Here is a 25,463-nt window from a genome sequence, read left to right on the forward strand (position 1 = left end):
ATTTGAGTGACAGGGCTAGGGGATTCCTGGAGACATAATGAGTCAGCCAATTGGTGAATAGAGAGATCTGCATTTAGATGGGAGTGAGGAGTTGCACCTGGGACCTGAATAGGGCTGTGCCTTCCCTCCACAATGCCAGCTCCACCTCCTGGGGTGCGGCTGATGTCTCTGCCCTACACTGTGAAAGAAGAGAAGGAGTCATGTCAACAGAGTGCTCCAGAACTGGTTTGCACTGGGCATTGGTCCCTCTCCCCTCAGAAGACAAAGGATTTTGGGTAATAATATTAGGACCCTGATCTCAAGAAATTAGATCACTTTTGGACAAACAGGAAGAAACCTTTGCTGAGGAGAGGAACCTGAAGAAACTGAGGAGAGACTATCCCTAAGCTGAAGTGCTGCTTGGGGGATTAGCCTGCAGTGGTTGCCTGACTGCCATAGAGAGGAGAAATGGACTTTGTGTACTTTCATCAACTTGTGAGGATCTCCAAGGGCTTGGAACAGAGCTTGCCTCCTGCTGAAGTCTCAGGAACAGCAGACTTCAACCCCCAGCTCCCCAGAGTTCCTTGGGAAGGGCATGCTGCTGTTTTGGGCCTTCTGAAGGACTGCGTGTCGCAAGGAGCTGGAAGCGCGACTCAAGAGGAAGAAGCGTATCGCTGTTGCTGCCATCGCACCTTGGATGTCGCCGCTGTAGCTGTCGTATTGCACTGCATCGAGAGAAGCGTCTCGCAACGAAGAAGAAGCGTGTCGCCGTCGCTGCTGCTGCCGCCGCATCTTGGATGACGCCGCTGTAGCTGTTGTTTTGCACCGCATCAAGAAAAGCTCCTCGCACCCACAGAGAAGCATGCCGCCATCGGAGCTGCTGTTGCCGCATCTTGGATGCGATGGCTGTAGTTGTTGCATTGTGCGGAAGCGTCTCCCAATGTCGGAGGAGAGTGTCGCAGTCGAAGCTGTTGTTGTCGCATCGCGGAACCAGGGTGTCGCCGCTGCAGCTGAAGCATCGAATTGAGACTTCTCGCATCATCGGAGAAGCGTGCCGCATCTGGAAGATCTTCACGTCTTCATGTCTTTGCACCGGAACTTTGCTGCATTTCCATTGCTACAACACTTTTGTTGTGGAAGCGTAATGCATCGTAAGGTACATTGACTTAAAGTATCGCATTTTAAACACTGAACAGAACTAAGCTAAAACTACCATTTTAAGTACAGTATTGTGGATTTTTGTTGTTTATGGTCTTGTGTTAAATCTATATAAAGAATACTTATTTTTTATATAAAAGTGTGTGGTGTCCATCTGTAGTGTTGTCACTTGATTACTGTATGTGGTCACAAATGCTTTACACACTGCCTCTGAGATAAGCCTGTCTGCTCATGCCAAGCTACCAAGGGCGTAAGCAGGGGTTATTTTAGGAGTGTACCCCCTTACCCTGACTAGAGGCAAGGGTCACTATTTGCCACAAGTGACTACCTGTGCCAACTATAGACCCCCAAATCTAACAGGGAGTAACCAGTGCTTTTTTGTATTTTACATCAAATAGCGAATAATGCCAAGGGTAACATATTCTCCCATTTTCTGAACTCTAGGACCAGGAGTTTCTTGAAGGTGGTTTTGTTGGTGGCATTTTACAGCTCGACTAATCCGTCCGTCTGGGGATGGTACGCTGCAGACACAAACGGAGTCTCTTGATCTGTTAAGAACTCCTTTGGGAACCCTACCCGTGAAAAGACCGTTACCATGGCTTTGGCGATGTTGGTGGCATCCGGATGACGTAAGGTCAGAGTTTCCCGGAAACGGGTGGCATAGTCAACGATAATAAGAACGTAACGACACCCGTTTCGGGAAAGCAAGAAAGGACCTATAACGCCCATCCCTACTCTGCAGAAGGACTCATTAATAATGGGCAGAGGATGAAGGGGTGCACAGGCAGACCAGTACCAACTGTTTTTCTGGCATATAGGAAATTCTTGACAGTATTTTTTTTACTTGTTGCATTTACTCTGGAAAAAGAAACATCACAAGAATCAGAAGGTGATGAAGAACAAGCACTAGCAAAGCCAATAAGTTTCGCCTGTGAGTCCATTAACTTTGTCATTATTTTTTATGCCATGCTGTACAGCATCCCCGATGCTGTGCACCATGGGTAAATAGGGGGGGGGAGGGGAATCATATGAAGCCGACAGCTGCATCACTTTGTAGGCACTTGCACCATTTCCGAGCTGGACTGGCAGATAAAAAGAACAAGCATTGGAAATGCAATAGGGCTCGCATTAGGAAAGTTTGAGCTATTGGTCTTATAAATGTTTTTTTTTTATTTATGTGTTATTTTTTCAAATAGTTAAATTAATAGCTTTGTCATTTACAATGACAATAGTTATAACTTTCGCAAATGTGACACCTATAGCATTTGTAATGCAACATGTTTTGTATTTACGTGACTTAGATGTATTGATATTGCAAATAACAATGCTTTTAATTTTTTAAAATAATTAATACTTAATTAATTTAATTTGTAATGACAATAGCTTAAATTTTTGTAAATAACTTTTGTGAAGATTATGTTAAGTGTTTTTTATTGTGACAAAAATCCAAGAACAGAAGTGAAATATTAACATCTTTTTGTGATTTGTAATAAAGCGTGAAAGCTTGAAAACAGCTTGAATCATTGAAAGAACATATTTGAACCAGTGATGATGTGGTGGTGATGAGTGGTGCTGTTGTTGAGCTGAGTGATGCTGTGGGTGCGCTGAGTGATGCTGGTAGATGGTTGCTTGTGGGTTGAAGGAGAGATTCTTACAAAACACCACACTTAAATTACATATTCCGATTCTGCTGCTGGCCATGCACCCACTGATATAGGAAATACTGAGTTTTACAAGAAGCCAATGAAAGAAAATACATAGTCTCTTATTTTCAGGTTTATGATGAGTCTACCACCTGAAGCAGTAGGGTTTAAAGACAGGTAGAACACCTATAGCATTTGTAATGCAACATGTTTTGTATTTACGAGACTTAGAAGTATTGATATTACAAATAACAATGGCTTTTAATTTTTTTAAATAATTAATACTTAAATAATGTATTTAATTTGTAATGCCAATAGCTTAAACATTTGTAAATAACTTTTGTGAAGATTATGTTCAGTGTTTTTTATTGTGACGAAAATCCAAGAACAGAAGTGAAATATTAACATCTTTTTGTGATTTGTAATAAAGCGTGAAAGCTTGAAAACAGCTTGAAACATTGAAAGAACAGATTTGAACCAGTGATGCTGTGGCTGCGCTGAGTGATGTTGTGGTTGTGCTGAATGATTCTGTGGTTGCGCTGAGTGATGCTGTGGTTGCGCTGAGTGATGCTGAGGTTGTGCTGAGTGATGCTGTGGTTAAGCTGAGGGATGCTGTGGTTGCGCTGAGGGATGCTGTGGTGGTGCTGTGGTGGTGCTGAGTGGTGCTGAGTTATGCTCTGGTGGTGTTGAGTGATGCTGTGGTGATGCTGGGGTGGTGCTGAATGATGCTGGGGTGGTGCTGAGTGATGCTGGGATGGTGCTGAGTGATGCTGAGATGGTGCTGAGTGATGCTGTGGTGGCGATGAGTAATGCTGTGGCGTTCAGTGATGCTGTAGTGGGGCATAGTGATGTTGTGGTGCCCCTGAGTGATACTGTGGTGGTTCTGAGGGGAGCGGGACGAGAGGAGAGGAGAGAGGTAAGAGGGTAGAGAGTAGATAGGAGAAGAGAGGTGAGAGAGAATAAGAGAGGGGAGAGAGGAGAGTAAGGAGAGGGGAGAGTGAGTAGAGGGTTGAGTGAGGAGAGGGTTGAGTGAGGAGAGGGGAGATGGAGAGGAGAGAGGGGAGTGAAGAGAGAGGGTAGTGAGGAGAGAGGGGAGTGGGGAGAGAGGGGAAAGAGAGGGAGGGGAGAGAGGGATTGGAGAGTGAGGAGAGTGGAGAGGGAGGGAAGATGGGAGTGAGGGGGAGAGGGTATTTCGATTTTGTGTGTAATTATTATTTTAGAAGTCCCCAAATGGAATTCAATAAGAATATTAGACTTATTTCTTATGTTATATATTTTCATCTTTCTATGTGAATCAGATCTTTAATCGGGAGTAACAGGCTCGGACAAGTCATGAGTTGAGGTGCCTCTCCATCTCGCGTCTTTAATCTTGCAGTTTCATTTCTTTTGCGGCCTTTAAAGATACTTGAACTTGCGCATGGATATGTCATGTTTGCAGCTGGGGTGACTCGAGTCTGAGCCCTGTGGATAAACCGCAGCCTCTGCCTGTCTTTTCAATGAACCTTCGACCGAAAGCTGATAGTCTGAGTTCTAATCATGCAGTGCCTTCAGGGGGCTGTAAAAGCGTCCCCGAGCTGTTGGATACACAAATAAAACGAGCCTCCCCTACAAGGAAAGTCACGAGGTTGAGAGTGAAAGGCCGCTTGGGGCCATGGCGTCATACACCAGCCCCATATGCACGGCGCACGCTGTGACCGTGCATGGCTCACCAGCTGCGCGGAATCATCCCCTGGACTAGAGTAGATGATCTGAATTGCCACTGCTGGTGCAAGCAGTGCTTTTTCACTCGCCCCTCCTCCTTTCCACTTCACCTTTGAGCACTAGAGTGACATTTGTCCGATGAACACATTACTAATGAATAACATTCATTCATGGTAAGATGTACCAGCAGAGCTGTGATAGTTCAGGGGCTCCCCTCCCCATCAGATCTGGGGGGAGGGGGTGTCTCTCAAAGGGGCGTGGGCGATGCGGTTAAGAGTGTGGCTTAAAACACCCCAGCTAAAAACCTGTGCAGATCATAGAGTGTCGCCTGACTGGCATTTTGCTGCCTCTGTGATTGCATCTAGATTTATAGTACAAAAAATAAGTTTACCTACAACAAGCTAGCGTTATTGGCTTTGTCAAGGGCTGTTAGTTGCATAAGATAAATAAGCAACAATATTCGCTTTGTGGCATTTTGTATTGACAATACTTCCGTTCTGGATTGATGAGACTATGAAAGAATATTAATGTTTTCTGCGGTCTCCCTCGATTAAGAAGTTTGAGCCGAAATTATATGTGAAGGGGCTAGTTTCTAGCTCATGTATGTTCTTGGTAATTCTGCAATACGCCATGCGCAACCTGTCTGGTAGGCTCGACCAAAACACAAAGAGTGGGCGAGATACTCACCTGACAAGAGAGCACGTGAGAAAATATCTGCACTGACCAGTATTACCACATTTCGTAAATGGAAGGTTCCAAGAGGACGACGACCTGCAGGTTACTGATGATGAAGGGGAATGTTATCCCAGCCCTCTGCTTAATCACCTGCACCGGGGTGTCGCATCCCTGGAGCAGCGCTGGGCGAGGCCCTGCTCCGGAGGCATGCGGCAGGGCTGGTCTCTCTCCCCGGACCTGTTCATCCCTCTGCTGCGCTGCATGTCAGGGCAGCCCAGGCCAGCGGTGACACATGCAGTGCGATTTGGAGCCACCTGTGCAGCTTTCCGTGCAGGTAGAAGGGCCAGGTGAGCTCCCAGAGCAAAGCGCCTGACAGCCTGCCTGCCTCGAGGCCCACACAAGGCACACATAGTGCAGCCTCCCCTGCTGCTGACAGCACATGTAGCTGGGCCAAGTGAGACATCTGACTGAGGAAGGCGCCTGCGTGCCTGGAGGCCTCCCCTACACTTAAAACACACATTCACACGGCAGTGGGACCGGCTGCCTCCCCTCAGCACAGGTAGCAGAGCCAGGTGAGCTTTCTGAGCAAGGAGGCTGCCTGGAGGCGTAGACTAGACCCGACGCACTGCAGCGGAGGCGTCTGCCTGCCTCACAGGCTGCAGGTGAGCTTCTTGCGGTGGGAACCTTCCCTGGGTCCCACCCTACACTCAGATCCGGGCGCTTCCCCTCCTACTTCAGCACAAGAAGCCCCAGGTGCGCTGCCTGCGCGAGGAGCCTGTCCCGTGGACACCAACCCGCGCGCGCTGCACTGGGCGCTTCCAGCGCAGGCAGCAGAGACCTATGAGCGCTCCGTGTCAGGGAGCCTGCCCTCTGGCGCAGGAGGATATGCTGATTTCTGCCCCACCGTGGCCTGTTTACCCTGAGTCACTGCCTTATGAACACACAAACAAGGAATGACACCGTGTATTCCGCGGAGCAGGCGGCAGAGAGCTGAGTGGCTCCAAGAGGAAGGGTGACACCTCTGGGTTTCCGTATTCGACTTCACATATCCAAGTCCCCGAATCTAGCACTCCCCTGTAGATGGCCGAAGACGTACCCTGGTTGGACTTACCGGACAAGTGGACCTACGGGGTCATGCCTGACGGGAGAGTGTTCTTCATCAAGTAAGTCTCATTGGATTCCAATGTCTATGAAAAATACAGTCCAACCTTGTATCGTGTTTAAAAATTGCCCCTTCCTTTATATTTTTCTATTGCTTTGATGTTACAATTGTTGTTTCTTTAGTTTACTGTTTGGAACAGGTGTCTTTTTTAATTGCATCGTATTTTTTCCTTTCACATCTACCTGGATACCCGTCTTAATTCTGGCTCTGATATGCCTGCGAAGATGAAACATCTAACATGGCATCCAATTTCAAAGTCATGTATAGGCCATCCTTAAATCGCATTATATACAATCATGCACATTTATCTAACAAATAACATGGTTTGCCTACCATTAGTCCCATATCATATGTGATGCCTCAACCCAGCCCTGACTTTTTCATTAAATGCGCGTTGTACTCTGGGAAATGTAGTTTTGCTTTTACAGTCACTGTGGCTAAAAGCGATGACTGGGGCTGACTGGAGATTGACACACGCATCAGACCAATGGCCAGTTATGGTGATTTATCATAAGTATCACATTCCGCCATATTCTGCTAGAGTAGCGGATTTGTAGGCACGAATTTTAGCCAATAGTTGATGTCAATACGGTTCTGGCTTTAGCGTAAATGCATGCTGTTACTATAAGTCCGGAGCAGAGATCTCATGTTTCCTATGCTCGTGCCCTTTACATTATGGAACTTGTAGCCCCGTTTTTGTTATGATGAATCTAATCCTTCAGGGGTCCGGGAATTTGAGGACTACGTCACAGACAGTCCTCTGTTTACATAACTCTGGCATCACAGGTTTTGCTGATTTACAGGTACATGCTTCAAGGTGACTTTTGCGATTCCTTAATTGCGATTATCAAGGAATCGTAATTAAGGAATCTCAAAAGCCTAAGCATGTAGAAATCGCCAAAAAAGCAATTTCTAAACATTCATTAATTGCGACTCGCAAATGCGAGTCGCAATTAACCCCTTCCCTGCTGATGACGGAACCGCTCCGTCATCAGCTGCGGTGGCGCTGTGCTGATGACAGAACGGTTCCATCATGGCCCCCCCGACGCTCCTATGCGGCGAGAATTCCGCGCCTGCGCTGAGCGTTCTATTGAGCAGGCGGGGCCATGACGGAACCGCTCCATCATAAGCACAGCGCAACCGACGCTGGTGACGGAGCGGTTCCGTCACCAGCATGCGCCCGCCGCATTTCCGCCCCGCCCCCTTAGCACTGCGGCGGAATAGCCGCCGCAGTGAAGGGGTTAAGGAATGTCTTCCCATTTATTCCTAGGGACCTAGTGGACCATAGGAACGAATGGGAATTGCATTTGCAATTTGCGAGTACCCAATAGGTACTCGCAAATTGCGCATGCAATTTCAAGGGTGCAAGGGTGCCAAAAGGACACCCTGTAGCACCCCAGAAATCTGCATATGAGTACATCTTGCACACACACATGCCCCAAGAGCATGTGTGTGTGTAAAATAGAAGTTTGAGAAATGCACTTTAGTGCATTTTTCAGTTTTTGCAAATTACCATCAAGTACAAATTGATGGTAATTTGCGACTCCTATTAGCGAAATCGCTATATTTTTTACTTTAATGCATTGCATTTAAGGAATCTCAATTTGCGATTCCTTAAATGCAATCGCAGTTTAAGTAATCGCAATTTAGAGATTACTTAAATTGCGATTTTTGCATTTGGGATGATATATCCCAAATGCAAAAGTACCGGTCGCAAAGGGGCAGATTCTTTCTTGCATGTGGCACTTTGTCCCTGCATTCTCTTCGTCTGGAGCACCTGGGCTTTGGAAACGCACAACTGATTCGAACAGTCCCTGCAGCTTGATTCGATGTAATTTTTAAGGAATTCAGTGCTCTGTATAGACCCGCCACACATGGAGGGCCTAATTGCTCGTGGCCCGTTAAATTGCGATACTTGTGCAAAACCTGTTGGTGGTAGTTACTTTGTGCGATAACGTTTGTACACTTCATTAAATTTCAGAAGCTCAAACCTGGAATTTGCAAAGAGAGTCCCGTGCACACGACAATCTGATTGGTTCTCACGTGAACCGCATTACTACAACACACAAATGTAAACTTATATTTGTTCTTCTTTTAGACGCAGCAACAAGTATTTTGCCTTCTCGCATAAACTCAATGTATACATGTATATATGATTTCCACTATATTCTGTCACCTCACTATGTCACAAACATGTTTTGGGTCGTGAACCTTTGACCGTGCTCTCCCAGTCACTCTTATTTGCCTTTACACCAACATAGGGTCTCCACTTAATCTCACTTTCATACACCCAGCCACCTGTTCTAATCTATGTTTCTAATACATGCACACTCCTTTTGTCCTTCCCAGCCCTGAAGAGTCACAGCCGCTACACGGTGTGATGGAACACGTGTCGGCTACTTACCTTATTGTTTTTATTTGCTTGGATGTACTGATGACCTCTCTATTAAATATCTATACCTATGACAACAGACTCTTGAATCTTGATTTGAATTACTTGGAGAAATTAAGGTTTTCACTTGAGAACCAATCAGATTGTCGTGTGCACGGCACTCTCTTTGCAATTGTGGAATAGGAGACACGTCTCCTTACCTTAGCAGGGGCTGGTTTTCCGTTGGGTTTGTTCCCCTGACCCACATGCACCGGACTTAAGTCATCCACCAAGGCTAACACTCAAGGTACCCGCTGAGCGCCACTTCTTCCTAAAGTCTATCCAAACCCATTCTCACCCTCTCAAACCTGGAATTTGATGGGCCCAATAGAACTAAAGTCTGTGTGCTTTTGCTCCAAAAAGTAGGAAAAGGTCCTAATTAACATGCTTGATAAAGTCCGGACTCCTTGGTGGCAGATTTTATCGCTTGCGATTCAACAGGTGCCACTTGTAATCAATCAGGCCAATTATAACTAGGACTGAAAACTGCGACTCCTGCACAATAGCTCGCATGAGTTAAGTATGATGATTTCAAAAGACAAAGGAAACCCAAAGGTGCTAAGGGACCGTGGGTAAATGTATTTTAAACGAACAAAGGTCCCTTACTTGCAGGATATCACAAATCTTTAAATAAAGATACAATGAAGTCTTTTAGGTGCCCAAATGAAAATCAAGATCCTTATTTAGTCATAAAGTAAAACCACATTAATAAATTGGGAAAACAACTAATAGAAAAAGGATAAAACCTTTAAGCTCAGACATCTCTAGACTACCCAGGAAATCATCTGCCTCAACAGCACTTAAAACCCTGCATTGGTTACCTATCCACAAGAGAGTGTTATTCAAAATCTTACTTATCACTTTCAGAGCCTACCACCAGTCGGGCCCCACCTATCTGTCACAAAGGTTTGGAAGATACACTCCCTCCCGCTCACTCAAATCTTCCAACCTAAACCTATTGGCGGTCCCCAAATTCAGATTAACCACAAAAGGTGGAAAATCCATTGGAGTGTTAGGAGCCAGAGCCTGGAACAAGCTCCCACCACAGATGCGTCTGATCCCCTCAGAGAACCTGTTTCGAAAAGGCCCTTAAAACATGGATTTTCAATGCCACTGACACGTTCTGTCTAGCGTTAATTTAACTTTACTCTCCACATACTCTTATCCGACCCACATATTTCTCCCCCCTCTCCTGGTTTGTTGGGTAGCTCTCCCTTTTCTCATCTGTGACACGTTATGACTAGCGCCAAGATGCTCCATGGAGTGTAAGTCGCGCTCTATAAAAGCCAATTCATTCATTCATTCATTCATTCATCTCTCTGTGTCGCTACAGTGAACACATAAGATATGTCACATATATTCACAAGTAGCTATGTCCATATGAAATAATACATATAAACATTTAGAGTCCTTGTACTCTTGTTGATGACGTTTCAATCCCCTAAGTAAATGTAGGGATCATCATCGGGACATAGGTAATTATACCTGAGACAGAAAAGGCCTTCAAAAACCATCAGGGAGGTCTTGAATTCAGTACTGAGGACATTACAAGGATGACCTATGCAATCGGTCTACAGTCCTAATCGAGGATGGGACCTCTGTTCCTTTAAAATACCAAGTATGATAAAGCACGCAAGCACCTGCTACATTTTGTCAGGCCCAACCTGTCATAATTTAATGGGGAAAATCTTCCGGGAATTACCGGCGAATGCAAATTTTTGTGTGCTAAGCACCAAAATCTGCATATTATTTCCAATTTAATGGAAAAAGTAACTTTGTAAGAGGTTCCTCTGAGGCCCTCATAATGAAGCCCTTTGTGTCTGTGTAATGGAACCAACTGACGTGTGAAAATCACAAATTTGTTTTTCTTAACAGTATGAGTTTGTGTGTCAACAGGTGAGGTTGCGTTCAACCATGTTGTCTGTCACACCCCCAGACCTTCTGTACTTTATAAAGAAAGCTAACATCGTATATTACTAAACTCAACGTCACATCCCATCTCGCCCCAAATCTCATGATAGACCCTCATTTAAAGCTGATCTAGCCTGAGCAAACCTCCGTTTATGCAGGTGTGTGAATTATGAGTTGCGGGGAGTTTACTGCACCCACTAGTTACCGGGTTCAATAAATTCAGACTCCTGCTATTTTAACCCAGGTAGTATTGGCAGGTCAAATCTGCCATTATTTACAGGACGACTATACCTGGAAAATACTGGGATTTTCACATTTTGATGCAGAATTAAGTTTTGAAAGGGCTCAGTTGTTTTATGTATCCCCTGGGATATCTGATTTTACTGAGTGAGCTCAATATTGCATCTCTTTCAGGGGCACTAGTAACTGCGGCCTCTGTGTCTCCCTTTAGGTACAAAAATGGAACAGTCAACTAGCCTCAGTGCTTGGGTTGATGTGACTAGGATACTGAGGCGGGGAACCACCATATTGTTTTGTGTCTCTCTCCAGAGCATTGAAGCTGTGGACTATCATAGTGCAGAGAAGGTGCAGTGTTGAACATTCCATTTAGCTGTGTCAAGTTCTCTCTACCTCAAATAATCCATCATATTAGGCTTTGCTCCATCTTTTACTTTCACTGCTCTCTTCTGAAGGCTTCCCATTTGTACCCTCTCCTTTACAACACCTGTTTGAATTTTATATCAACCAGTTTTATTTATACTGCATCACCTTTTAACTCTACAATGATGACACAGCACCTGATTTTTATCTGTTCTACTGGCAGACCAGTATAATGAACTGGTGCTTGGTTGAAACCAATGAAAACTAGGATGGTGTATGGTTAGTTCTGTCCAACTCGAGTTCTTTTCATTGAATCCAGAATCACCAAACTAAGCGTTTTAGTCCATCTTCCTTCCCCAGAACTTGATACCAAATCTTTCATTCAAACGATGTTCCTACCTAAAGAATGGCATGCTTTGTGCCACCTTGTGTTTCAGCTGACGGGTGTCTCCAACGAGTAACTCGTGAGTAACTCGTGAGCTACCCGTAGCTAGCTCTCCAGCTATCTGTGAGTAGCTCTCCTGTGTGCAGCCCAGCCTGTTAATGTAAAAGCTTTTGCTAAATTGAATTATTAAATGTATACCAAAATAAAAAAGAATGTATTCAAGATGAAAATATGTGTCTTTTCAGAACTTGTAAACTGATGTTTGGAGAAAAATGGTTGAATTTTAAAATTATATTTAAAGTTATTATTTGAGTTGGAGAGATTTTTACTTGGTGCCAGGGGGATTGCAGCTATGGCTTTTCTGTATTACCTGTGTAATAGTTTGATTCAATTTGTCAAAGCCTTTTATACTTTACTAGTCAAACTCTGCCTAGTGCACTGTTGTTGTCACTGCTGACAACCTTGGATGGGATGGTCACTCTTACATCACTAATATTAGTAGCTCTGGATCATTTTCATTGAACATAAGTAGCTCTTTTTATAGAAAAGGTTGAAGACCCTCTAATCCCTACATTGGAACTTCAGTATGAAGGGTGAGAAAAATGTTTTGGGAACTTTTGTAAAATACCGCTCGCATAAATTCCACCTCTGGTTATTTGAACCTTCAATTTGATTATCTTAAACTCTGTTCGTGATTAACTCTTCTTTGGTTTCTCCTAACCCAGTTCAATTACCTGAACTCCAGTTATGCTGAGATCCTTGCAAAGTCCTCTTGCCCCTTTCAGAAGGCTCAAGAAATGCTGTATATCTGACTTATCTCTGTAACATATTGTGTGGCCTAAGGATTGTTTCCTATTAGAATTTTAAGGTGCATGTCCTTGACCACAAATGCACGCCATAATGAGACCCAGTCCAACCACATCCCAGCAAGGATGCTGACGTTGTTTTATTGGGGTTTGTACAATTGCACTGTACTTCCGCAGTGCCACTTGAGGTGAGCATGATAGCAAGCTGTCCACATATGTAAAAGTATTAAACATATTAAATCACAGCATTATGACCATTACAATGATTAAGTGTAAAATCAAGGTCATCCATGTGACTTTTTTTGGCTTTCACAGTTAATAAGGTTGGGGAAAGGCCAAGTTAATTGTTGGTTATCTTCGTTATTCAGAGTCCAGTTTGCCTCAGCGCTGGCCTTAAGTACTGGAATGAGTAATATGAACACCTTTTGTGACCTGATTGATTAGTAGTGATCTTCTTTGCTTTGGTTCCAAGTCTTCTTCGATGTAGACTCCCCTTTCTTCAGGTTCAACCTCTGAATAGCGATAGGACTGTGACGAGGCAGACAGAGACGGGGTACACAATTGCTGGGGATGTATACTACTCGGAATATAAGCTTTCCTTGGCACAGATTTTACGTGCCTTCATAAGGGAACCCCTAATAAAATATTTAGGTTCAGATTCAGGGAGAAAGGTAAGTTAACTATCACGAAGCAAATGTCTCCAGTCCAGCCTCTATTTTATCGGTTCCCACTTTCCATCAATAGTTTCTATGAAACATTAGCATGTGTCGTTTCTTTTATTCTTTGCTTAAATAGAATCCATCACATCTAACTAACATAACTTATTAGGATAAAAATATGATTTATTTTTATATCTATAAATTAGCTAAATAGATTCAATAAATCCTTATCAAGATTGTTTTCCAAAAAATATAAATGTATTACAAAAAACACCCAGTACCCTCGCATTCACACATTCATACCTCTAAAACACTAATCGCTGGACAGCAACAACAGTACTAAAAAAAAGAGCATGCAGCATCTTGAATGTCTTTATACACTTCTGGTCCCAGAGTGGTGAATCTAAAAGAAACCGTCAGTGCATGTTTCGGTGGTCAATGTTTCCATTCAGCCGCCTTCTTCAAGACTAACATTCCCTTGAGTTGCGGGGTTCAGTACTTCTTTTCTGTACAGCACATTGTATCAAACACTGTTTGTGTCATAGATTGTAAAATATTGCATCTTATGAAATAATTATGTTAAGTTCCACAAATTGCTTCATGCTTTGTTCAATACACAAACACCCAGAAAAAAATACAGGTGCAAACGTAACATCCTGTAAAGCATTGAATACATTCGATAAAAATGTGTTAAAAAAATGTAAAAACCACAAACCCAAAATAAGATCAGTCATAAAGATACACACTCCATACTTCCTTCATTGAGTTGATCCTAGTAAGCTTTCAACCACCTCAAAACATGGGTTAAATATAAATTCTGCAAGGTAAAAATAGCAACTTAGTTTTCCTTTTTTTACAGGGCACTACAAACACAACAATGGACTTAACTAAATTTGCAGACTTAAATGTTGTGCCAGTTGTTATGTCATACCTTCATATAGGTAGCTCTGATCCTTCTTGATACACTGAGAAGAGATTGCCAGTAAATACCTCAACCAAATACAATATCCAGCTCATAGTCAAGTGTATAACTTTAATCAACAAACTTACACTGGAAGCATTCCAACTTCAGTAGTGAAACCGACCAAGAAAGGAGCCTTGTTGGACCTGGCCCTTTTTGCAGGTGTCCCCCATATTTTTACTTCACTCCTCCTGCTTTGCTGAAATCGTTTTGGTGTGCGTTTTACCACTAACCACTAACCAGTGCTAAAGTGCTTGTGCTCTCTCCTTAAAACATGTTAAAATTAGCCCACATATTTAATTTACAACATTCCAAAGTATTTGGTAATGCATGCTACTAGTGGGACCGCAGCACTCATTATGCCAGCCACTAAAGTAGTCCTTTAAAATATGTCTCGGTGCTGCCATTATAGCCTGTGTGCAGTTTTAAACTGCGATTTTGACCTAGCAAAATAAACCCTTTTCCAGGCTTAATCCTTCCTTTTTAGGTCTCACCTGAGCCAATGCGCTTGCGCATTGCCCCAGCGACATTATAGTAAGGGGAAAAGAACAGTCTACCAAAACGGCGGATTAGACACAGTTCATGTGATCTATGCGCGTGCACAACGCCAGCCACGTCACACACCACCATTTGTCTGTGCCTCGCATCAGACTTCAAAGGCTACCGCTCCCCCCCATCAGACTTCAAAGGCTGCCGCTCCCCCTCCCCCGCATCAGACTTCAAAGGAATGCGCTCCCGCTCCCCCGCACCCCCGCCACAGCAATGCTGAGAGTTTGTCTCCGCCTGCTCTCCCGTGTGCTTGCATGTTGCTTCCTTGGCCCTGGGTGTTTTCCGTGTTCTCCCATTCAGTGCCTTCTCGACCATGTACTTGATTGCTGTCCAAGCCGCATCCGCCTGCTCTCCCGTGTGCTTGAATCTTCCTTCCTTGGCCCTGGGTGTTTTCCGTGTTCTCCCATTCATTGCCTTCTCGACCCCGTACTTGATTGCTGTCTAAGCCACAGCCCTCGCTGCCTCTTATCATTCTATACTCTCACTGTGTTTTTCTGTTTCCCCTTGCTTTTTCCCGGCTCCATCATTCTGTGCTTTAATAAAATGAATGCGCTTTGTAGCGCTCAACCCTGAGCTTCAGTCTCTGTGCTGCTGCACCACATCACTCAGGGACACCACCACATCACTCAGGGACACCACCACATCACTCATGGGCACCACCACATCACTCATGGGCACCACCACATCACTCAGGGGCACCACCACATCACTCAGGGGCACCACCACATTACTCAGGGACACCACCACATCACAAGGGGACACCACCACATCACTCGGGGACACCACCACATCACTCAAGGACACCACCACATCACTCGGGGACACCACCACATCACTCGGGGACACCACCACATCAAACAGGGACACCACCACATCACTCAGGGGCACCACTACATCACTCAGGGGCACCACCACATCACTCAGGGGCACCACCACATCACTCGGGGACACCACCACATCACTCGGGGACACCACCACATCACTCGGGGGCACCACCACATCACTCGGGGGCACCACCACATCACTCGGGGGCACCACCACATCACTCGGGGGCATCACCACATCACTCGGGGGCATCACCACATCAGTCAGGGACACCACCACATCAGTCAGGGACACCACCACATCAGTCAGGGACACCACCACATCACTCAGGGGCACCACCACATCACTCAGGGACACCACCACATCACTCAGGGACACCACCACATCACTCAGGGGACACCACCACATCACTCAGGGGCACCACTCACGGGCACCACCGCATGACTCTGGGACACCACCACATCACTCAGGGACACCACCACATCACTCAGGGACACCACCACATCACTCAGGGACACCACCACATCACTCAGGAACACCACCACATCACTCAGGGACACCACCACATCACTCAAGGGCACCACTCAGGGGCAACACCACATCACTCAGGGACACCACCACTTCACTCAGGGAACCCACCACATCACTCGGGGACACCACCACATCACTCGGGGACACCACCACATCACTCGGGGACACCACCTCATCACTCGAGGACACCACCACATCACTCGAGGACACCACCACATCACTCGAGGACACCACCACATCACTCGGGGACACCACCACATCACTCGGGGACACCACCACATCACTCAGCCCAACCACATCATCACTCCGCACCACAACAGCACTGTCCTTGCTTGATACCAGTAAGCATTGCCATAGCCAATAGGACTCGCATTAGGAAAGTGTAAGCTATTGGCTTTGTGAATAACAATGCTATTAATTTATCTATTTTCAAAGCCAACACATATTTAAAAAAATTGTCATATACAATCCCAATAGCTAACACTTTCCTAATGCGAGACCTATTGGATTGCAAATGCTTGTTAATACTTATTGGTCACCAGTTACGTAGGCCATAAAGGCCCATAGGGAAGGGATCATGGTATTTAAAATGTAGGACATGTGGGTTTAAGTTTTACATGTCTTTGTGGTGAAAAACTCCTAAAGTAGTTTTTAACTACGGTAATGGCTATCTATCCCTTCTGCTAACACTGGGTTACCTTATTAAGTGTAATAAGTGCATTGGGAGCAAATGGAGATATGCTGTTTAGACTCAATTGAATTGTAATTTAAAATCCTCTACATAGCTAAAGTCGGATTTTAAGTCCCAATTCTGAAAATGCCACTTTTAGAAAAGTGGCATTTTCTTACCCTAACCATTTGTGCCCCTCCTGCCACTGTCCCGGATCACGGCTGTTGGAGTTGTCTAGTCCTCCCAGACAGTGACGCAAATGAGACTATGTGTGGGCAGGATGAGCCATCCTGCCAGAATGACTCGGGCGGATCTCTGCTGTGTCCCACTTACACTTCAAAGGGCTTGCCACCAACAAACACAAATGTACTTGACACCAGTCTTTTGTCACCCCAGACAGTTTGGAGCCTTTACAGAGGAAGGGACGAAGATTCCAGAACCAGATGTGGAGGTTAGGAGAGTCCCCCCCCCACCCTAAAGCTGGCACCAGATATAAATATAGGAACCCAAGAACAACTCTTCAGGACACACCTAGACCTGTGGAAGTTGCAGAAGGACTTCCCTTCTGCCAGAGGACTTCTCTGCTGCTTGGAGGACTGCTTTGCTGTCTGAGAGAATAGGCTGGATCTGTTTGCTTTCATCCTAGGCTAACCAGAGTGACTCCAAGGGTCAGTTGGCTGACCTCCTATGAGAGCTATAGGGACACAACCAGCTTCAGGGGCCTCCCTGCAACTGCCCAGGTGACCTGCTACACTGGTCCTGCAACGGGACCTGCCTGAGCCCTGTTGCTGACTTCTGCTGGAATGAGTCCCTGACCCCCCAAGCAGTGCTCCCCAGGCCCTGGACCCTTGTCTGGTATCCAAGTGTATTCCCCCCTGCATAACAGTGGGCTCCATAAAATCTGAGGCAGTGTGATGAGGCTCGATGCAAAACATTGAATCGCAGCCCCTCACAGCTCCCGATCACCTACCTCATTGAAACCAACACAGCCCTACACAGGACTGTGCATCAGAGCCCCTCGGAATATCTGATTGTCTGCCTCATCTGAACCAAAGCAGTGCGATGCAAATCGACGCAGGACCTTTCATTGCAGCGCCTCATCCAAACCAACGCAACTCGAAGAAGCAGGACATTTCAGCACATTGTAGCTCCTCCGCAGATCCGACGCTGAGTGACTCAAAGCTTGGCATCAAGAACATAAGTACTACTTTCAGCTGGACTTATCTGTTCCCCTCATCTGGCTTGTTCTCCATCATGGTTAGCCTGAAGGTTTGACGTTGTCCTGCTCTGGTGTTAGCGGATAACCACAGTTGGCGCTCTGTGCTTTTAGACACTATTCTGATTAAAAACTTTGAAAATCAATTGGATTGGATTTTTGTTGTTCTGGTATCAATTGATTAAAATGCAATCTATTTTTCTATATTGGTTTGGGATTTTTCTTGTGTTATGTTTTCGCTTTATTGCTGTTTTAATACTTCACAATTTGCCTCTAAGTTAAGCGGCCTGCTTTGTGCCAAGCTACCAGAGGATTATGTTAAGGGTTAATTTAGTGCCTTTTTTTGGTTCGCCCTGATGAGCATTGTGGTTGCCTTGGTGAGGATTCTAGCCCCCCTCCCTCTTATCCAATAACCCAATGTCTTACAAACCTAAAAAAAATATATATTTTTCTTTCAAAAAATAAATGCCGCCGGCTATCTTTCCTGTGAACCTCACTTTATTTCACACAAACAAATCTGCCACAGCGCATGTAAGTGCAGAACACATATTAAGCATATATAATTGAAAAGCATGTATAAAAGACCTAGAACAAATATAGCAGGTTTACTCACATTGTTTCAATTTTCAAGAAACAAGCATGGGTAATGCCAATATGTATGACTTTAAAGGAATGTTGCATGGTAATGTGAAGCATTACAAGTAAATAGCATAGGGATGGATATGTATTTGTGTGGAAGCAAAGAGCTGTTGAATAATATTAGTGTAGGTTAAAAGATTAAGTGACCATTGCCCGGTCAAGCCAGGTCTAAAAATCCACGTAGGCAAATGACTGCCCTCCCCTCACCTGGCTGCTGACAGAGAAAAATACCATCTGTTATCCAGTAATCTAAGACACTTTAATAGCATTTAAGCGTCAAGTGTGTGTCCCTGGAAGTTCAAGCTCTTGCTGCTTGTTAAATAAAATGTCTAGCAGTGTGGAGGTCAAGCACTTTTTTTGTGGAAGCACACAACTTATGCTAAACCAAAACATGTTCTCCTGGCGTCCAACGTGTGGACGGAGCCAAAAAGCTCTTTCCTGGTAATTCTTACATAATTTGCGAGAGCTGGGCTGTCAAGCCTGATCATAAGGACTCAACACAGCTTTCTTACATTTCAAACCTGTGCAAAACTTCCCCCACCTCATATTATATAATTACAGTGCTACAGCCGCACGGGGAAAGTCGGGTACTAGATTTTGTTCTTTGACCCAAAGAAGCGATTACTAACAGTGATCCACTTATGTATTTATTCTATTCTTTTTAAATAGTACATTGCAAACCGGTTACAATAACAATCCGGCTGAGTAAAATAGCTTCTCAGATCAGCATTAAAACAGGAGCATTGACATACAAAGAGGCTACCAGGCACATAAAAGCTAAATTGGGATCAGATGTAATGGTCAGTCGCATCTACTCTCCTGTAACCCCATCCCTCCTCTCCTCGCAACGGATAGCTATTAGATTAAAAAAAAATAATCTGTCTCAGTTCCTTCTCTCTGCTCCCCAAACCTCACTAGGAGCTCATTCCATGTTTGTAGGCCCTCTGCTGCCTTGTCATCCCTCCTGCACTGGCAGAGTCTGACCTCCTCTGCCACCGCCCACTCCATGACATCCCTAATTCAAGCTCGCTCCCCAGGACCCAGGGGGCTCATCCACGCAATGGCCACTCGTCTCTTCGCTAGCACTAGTGCCAATTGTGTAAACTTTAATCTTTCCTCCCTTCCGTCTCCTCATGGAACCCAGAAGACAGATGTCCGGAATTAGGACTACCGTGACCCCTCCAATGCACCAAAACCGCTTTACTACTCCTATCCAAAAAAGTATGCACCAGTGGGCATTGCCAAGCCAAATGGAGAAAGTCTGCAGGACTGCTCAGACAGTGGTGGCATCCCTCTGACCTAGAGGGGTCCATCCTTTAGAGGAAGATTGGGGTTACATATGTATGATGAATATAGTTAAAGTGTACCAATTTGAACATTGCATTACACAACCACTACTTAATCCGTTCACATTTGTGTTTCCAGTGTGCATCTTCCAAGGGAATGCCCATGTCTCCCTAGCCTGAGGTGTTATCTTAGGCTGGTCTGCAATCATGGCCCTGTATAGACGTGAAATTAAATGTCTGCCCCTTCCAAATTCCAGGAACAACTCAGACGAGGCCGGAACCTCTGGTTATGTGGGCCATATTACACATGCTATGTCTACCATACTTGAATATAGCAAGAACTGGTCCCCGACTAGCTCAAAGGCCTCTCAGGTGCTTCAAAGGTGATTAAAGTGTCATTGGGATACAAATCGCCTAGTGTCATACAGCCCCTGTTTCTCCATGCACCGGTGTCGACTTTTGTGGTTGGCAGTCACGAGATCCCAGAAAACAAACTCTCGCGCAAATGGGGAGCGTTGAATAACTGTTTTCATCGCAACCTCCCGCTATACAGACGTGTGTTTGATTAGATATGGCAGCGCGGCATGTCCTCCACCACCACGTTTATTAACTGTGGGAGTGTTACCTCCCTCCCGTCATCCCCAAGGAGGTCCTTTTTCCAATTGTCTCCTTCAGTTGACCAATGAGCTGCATGCTGTAATTGGGATGCCGAATAATATAGTTTGATATTCGGCATGGCTAGTCCACTATCTTCTAAAGGCAAATGTAGAATCCCACAGGTAACCCTGCTGTAACCTCCGGCCCATACCAGCTTTGTTAAGAGGGAATGCAGTTTCTTAAAGATTGGTAGTGTATCTAGGAAGAGTTGTGAAGTGTAGAGGCAACGCGGCAAAAACACTATCTTTGTCACCGCCACAGGGACAGAGGAAGTGTATTCCAAAATTGAACCGATTTGGTCCAGCCCTCGATTACTCCCTGAACATTATGTTGATTCAGTTTGTGAGATGTGTGTGCCACCCTTATCCCTAGGTAGCAGAAGAAGTTGGCTTCCCAGCACAAAGAGTGTAGGAAACTCGCTAGAGTCCTGTCTGACGAGCCGGGCCAGGGGAAACATCAAGGACTTACTCTTGTTAATATGCAGTCCAGAAATGTTTTCAGAATTATCTATAAGTTCTATGATCACTGGGAGCGAGTCGGAGGGGGGGGGGGGTCAGATAAAAGAGTGTGTCATCCACATAAACCGAGATTAGATGTGTCTCTCCCCCCCCCTCTAATTCCCCATCCCCCCCCCCTCTAATTCCCCATCCCCCCCACAGCCATCCGAAGTCTGACAACCAGCAGCTCCAATACCAGCGCGAACAGCAAGGGGCTTAGGGGGCAGCCCTGGTGCATGCCCCTGACTATCCCAAACGGATCAAAGCACAGTCTATCCAGTAGAACCGTAGCCATCTGCTCAGTGTACAGCAGACCCACCAATTGTCGAAATTTCGGCCCAATTCCCATCGCCTCGAGGACAACATCATGTACCTCCAGTTCACTGCGTTGAACGCCTTGGCGAAATCTATAGAGACCAAGGCCAAATCTTTCTCCTTATCCTCTCTTCATGTAGAACATGCATTACCCATTTGATATTCATGGTGGTATTCCGCCCAGGTATGAACCAACACTGATCTGGATGGACCAGCACTGCAAGCTCTGGGCTCAATCGGGCTGTCAGGACTTTACAACATAATTTCATATCAATATTTTTTTTTTTTTTATTCAAAAGATCTTTATTGACAGCAAAGCCATTGACATCACCAGCATTAACACATGTGCATGAATGAACTCCGGGATCGGCGCCAGGTTCTCAGAAACTGCTAGATGTAAGTCGTACACAGCCTTAGTGCCAGCATCCCGGAGGCCTGGCGGCGAGGTAGTATAGTAGCAGCGCAACCATGCCAATCGAGGGCTCCCAACATAGTTAGCGTATTGTAGTGGTGTGACAACTGGCAATCAATCTGTCCATATGCTAGTCAGCGATCCAACAACATGTCTACTATAAGAAATTAAACAGCGCCCAACAAACTGCCCCCCCACCCGCTCGTGTGTGTCTGTGTGTCTGCCTAACCCGTCCCGACTATACAACCACCCAAGTGATCCTACCCCGTGTCCCCACCCCGTCCCCCCTATAAACCTGCCCCTACTCTACTATCCTTCAGCAGCCCATCTCCAGGTTCTCACAGCCACCCTCAGTCAACCAGAGGCCTCCCCATTCCCGCCTCCCCCGTGTCTCCGTGCTCAGTGCTGGCTACGATCTCCTCTACTCTATCTTGCAGTTCCACCTCCTCCGCGGTGTCAGAGCCGTCCTCCTCACTCCTCTGTTTGTACTCTTTGTAAAGGTCCCAAAAATTCTTGGGCCTGCTTCTCGGCGGAAGAAGGTCGCTATACAGTTCTGTCTGGGTGCAGCAGTACTGCAGGTCCCTCAGCCATTTAGCTTTTGTGGGGAGGGGCCCCCTCATCCAGCAGGTCGCCACCACACGCCTTGCAAGGAGCAACGCCATGTCCACTAGACGACGCAGTCCCGGGGCTAGCGGTTTCGAATAAGCAAGTAGCGCCAAAGCAGGGGCACGAGGTAAAGGTTCCCCCAGTATTTGGTCGAGTTCCGCGAAGACCTCCCCCCAGAATGCCTGCACTCCTGGGCACTGCCATGCCAAATGGTAGAAATCAGCTGTCGGAGTCCGGCAGCGTTCGCATTCGGCCGAGGCGCGAAAGCCATATCGATGGAGGCGAGCAGGGGTGTAATACACTCGTTGTAAATATTTGAAATGCACCAAGCGGTGCCGTCCGTTTAGAGATATCTTGCGAGTGCTTGTGCAGCAGTAGCGCCACATTCCATCATCTATGGGGGATTGTAGGTCTGCCTGCCAGGCCTCTCTGGCCTTCGACGGTTGCAGACGCTGCTGTGTCACACCCAGCTTGTTAAGCTGTGTAATGAGTTTCGCTGCGGAGGTGGATTTCAGTATATATGTTAGTTCCGGGATCTCCTCAGGTTCTTACAAATCCGGGCCCAGTAGTTCACGAAAGGCCGAGCGGAGCCTGTGGTAGTGAAATTTTTGTAAGAGAGTGTGGCCTGCCCCGGCAACTGGTAGCTGGTCCCAGGTTTTGAGTACACCTCCCTCAAACAGGTCCTCCATTTTCGTTACACCAAGAGAACTCAGCGCCTTGACTACACCCTTCTCACCGAGCGGGTCGAGCCATAGGGCCCACTCCACCGGTAACAGTGGGGAGTAAAGCAGAGTGCAGCCCCGAGAGCGCACTAGGCAATTCCAGGCGTGATTGGTCGCTTTCAGGGAGACCATCCGGCCAGTTGCGCGGTCTGTGGGCAGGCAGACAGTAGCAGGTAGAGGGAGCGGGTCCGCAAACAACCGCTCCAGTATAAGGTGCGGGGTCCGAGGGTCACCATGCACCCATGAGTATAAGTGCGACGCCTGGGCGACTCTATAATACCGTTCTAGGTCCGGCGCCCCCAGTCCCCCCATTTCGCAAGGTAGAATCAAAGTCTTCCACCCAACCCTGGGCTGTTTCCCCCCCCAAGCTAACCTCACCAATACCGAGGTGAGCTGCCGAAAGAAGGTCTTAGATAAAACCACAGGTAGATTCAGGAAGAGGAACAGAAATCGGGGGAGTACCACCATTTTCATTAGCGTAATCCTACCCGAGAGGGAGAGTGGGAGACGGATCCACTTATCTACGTCATCCACTAGGTTGTTATAGGCCACTCCGTAGTTGTCTCGAACGAGGACTTCCGGGTCCGAGTGGAGTTGAATGCCCAGTAAGCATGGGCGAATTTTGCGGATCTCGCGTTCGCGAATTTGCGGATTTGCGAACTCGCAATCCGCAAAATCCGCGAATTCTTGCGAATTTGCGGATTTTTTTTTTTTTGTGTTCGCAAGGATTTCTGCCAGTTCGCGAGGGTTTCGTACCAGTTCGCAATTGCGAACTTACATTTCGTCGCGCAACGGTCGCGAATTATGTTGTTTCTACGTCTGGTTCATCATCACAGGTTCCCAGCACCCTCTGTTTCACCACTGCAACCCTCTGTTACATCAATGCCACCCTCTGGTTCATCATTACTGTAGATTATGGGGGGAAAAGCAAGCACACCATCCCTGCTTCAACTCAGATGAATTAATTTGGGGTTAGTTTATTAATGTGTCACTGTTTTAAAATTCCAGTCTGGCACCTGCTTCCTTATCTGTAATTTTGCTTTCTGTTGCAGTGCATTTTTTTTCCCCAGGACCTTCTTTGTGGCCTACTTGTAGCTATTGTATGAGCCTGCTGTGAGGGTCAGAGCAGGGTCATACAATTGTTGCAACTAGCAACTGAATTCTGGAGGGGCCCCAGTCAGGAAGCACTACCGGGAATTGTTACTAATGATGAGTTTGAACTCTTGCCCCTGCCGAGTGCTTTCACTTTTGAAAAACTCGTTTTTCTGCAATTTCGCGGGGTTCGCGGGGTGCGAACACGCGCAAGATCGGATTCGGAAGCCGCAAATTCGTGCGAATATGCAATTTGTTTTTTTTGCGGCGTGTTAGTTGGCAAGGTTTTGTGCGTTTTTGCGAGCCGCTCGTAGCGCAAGACGCGAAGTTACCCTCGCGGTCGTTCAAGGGCGCAGCCATCTTGTTTGCCTGACGTATTTCCGTTTCCGGGCGCGAAGTGTAATCTCGCAAAGTCCGCGGTTTGCCAGTACAGTCTCGCGCGTGTTCGCAAGGAAAATCTCGCGCGAACTTACCCGCGCGGTCGTGAACGGGCGCGGCCATCTTGTTTCTCATTCATTGCTATGGTTCTGGGCATGGTCTTTGTATCCTCTGTCAATCTCTGCCATCCTTTGCTTGTTTGAAGTTTTTTTTTATCTATTTTACTTATTATCTATCCCTCTATTTTTCTAGCCCTATATTTTTGTGTTTACTGCTACTTTTGGTTAATTTTAAACTACTTTTGTAAACTCTTTTCTTTTCTTCTCTTCCCTATTCTATTTTCTTTATTCCTTTCCGCCCAGACCATGGTGAAGGGAGCCGGGAAGCATCCCGAGAAGGGGAAGGGTCCCGCACCCCGTGTCCGGCTCCCGTGCGGGCGTTTGAGGGGGGAGCTAGTGATGCCACGGGAGATCTTTACCCCGGAGGAGGTGGCCCAACTCATTTTTTATGTTCAGCGCCGCCTCCCCAGGACCATCATGGGAGGCGGCAAGATCAGTGCCGGGTACGGGGCCCGGGAGCGCCGGAAGCGGTGGGAGAAGGTGTGCCAGGCCATTTACCACCACTCTCGGGTCTGGCGCACCTACAACCAGGCCACCCACCGCTGGACGGATGTCCTGACCCGTGAGCGAGATCTGCTCGACCTCCTTGGCCTTGAGATCCCCGGGCTTGGTGAGTAGTAGTAGCTATGTCTTTACTACTATGTTTTCTCCTGCTGTGTTATTATATTGCAAATTTTTGTTTTTTACCAAGAGCAATAATGCTGCTCATTACATTGTAGGTACATTTTATTTCAAAATCTTCTGTGCATTTCAGGTACACTGCTCTCCTTCTCAGTAGTGTTGCTACTATGCTTATTTGTTTTAGATTTTGTGTTCATTTCATTGGCCTGTGAAATTATGTATGAGTGTAGTTGAAAGAACTGCGCAATGCTACACAC

General features: G+C 46.2%; 1 protein-coding gene across 3 annotated transcripts in view; it reads left to right on the plus strand.

Moving 5' to 3' along the window:
* Positions 1 to 6,127: 6,127 nt before the first annotated feature.
* Positions 6,128 to 25,463, plus strand: part of PLEKHA6 (pleckstrin homology domain containing A6) — a 778,700-nt gene continuing 759,364 nt past the window's right edge. Inside the window, exon 1 of one of the 3 annotated variants that reach the window (XM_086923462.1) lies at positions 6,128 to 6,319. In XM_086923462.1, coding sequence (XP_086779588.1) covers positions 6,237 to 6,319 — 83 coding nt within the window. In that variant the 5' untranslated portion in view covers positions 6,128 to 6,236. The remainder of the gene's footprint in view (positions 6,320 to 25,463) is intronic. The other 2 variants (XM_086923463.1, XM_086923464.1) reach the window with 2 other exon arrangements.

Source organism: Lissotriton vulgaris, chromosome 5 (genome assembly GCF_964263255.1).
Source record: "Lissotriton vulgaris chromosome 5, aLisVul1.2, whole genome shotgun sequence".
NCBI lineage: Eukaryota > Metazoa > Chordata > Amphibia > Caudata > Salamandridae > Lissotriton > Lissotriton vulgaris.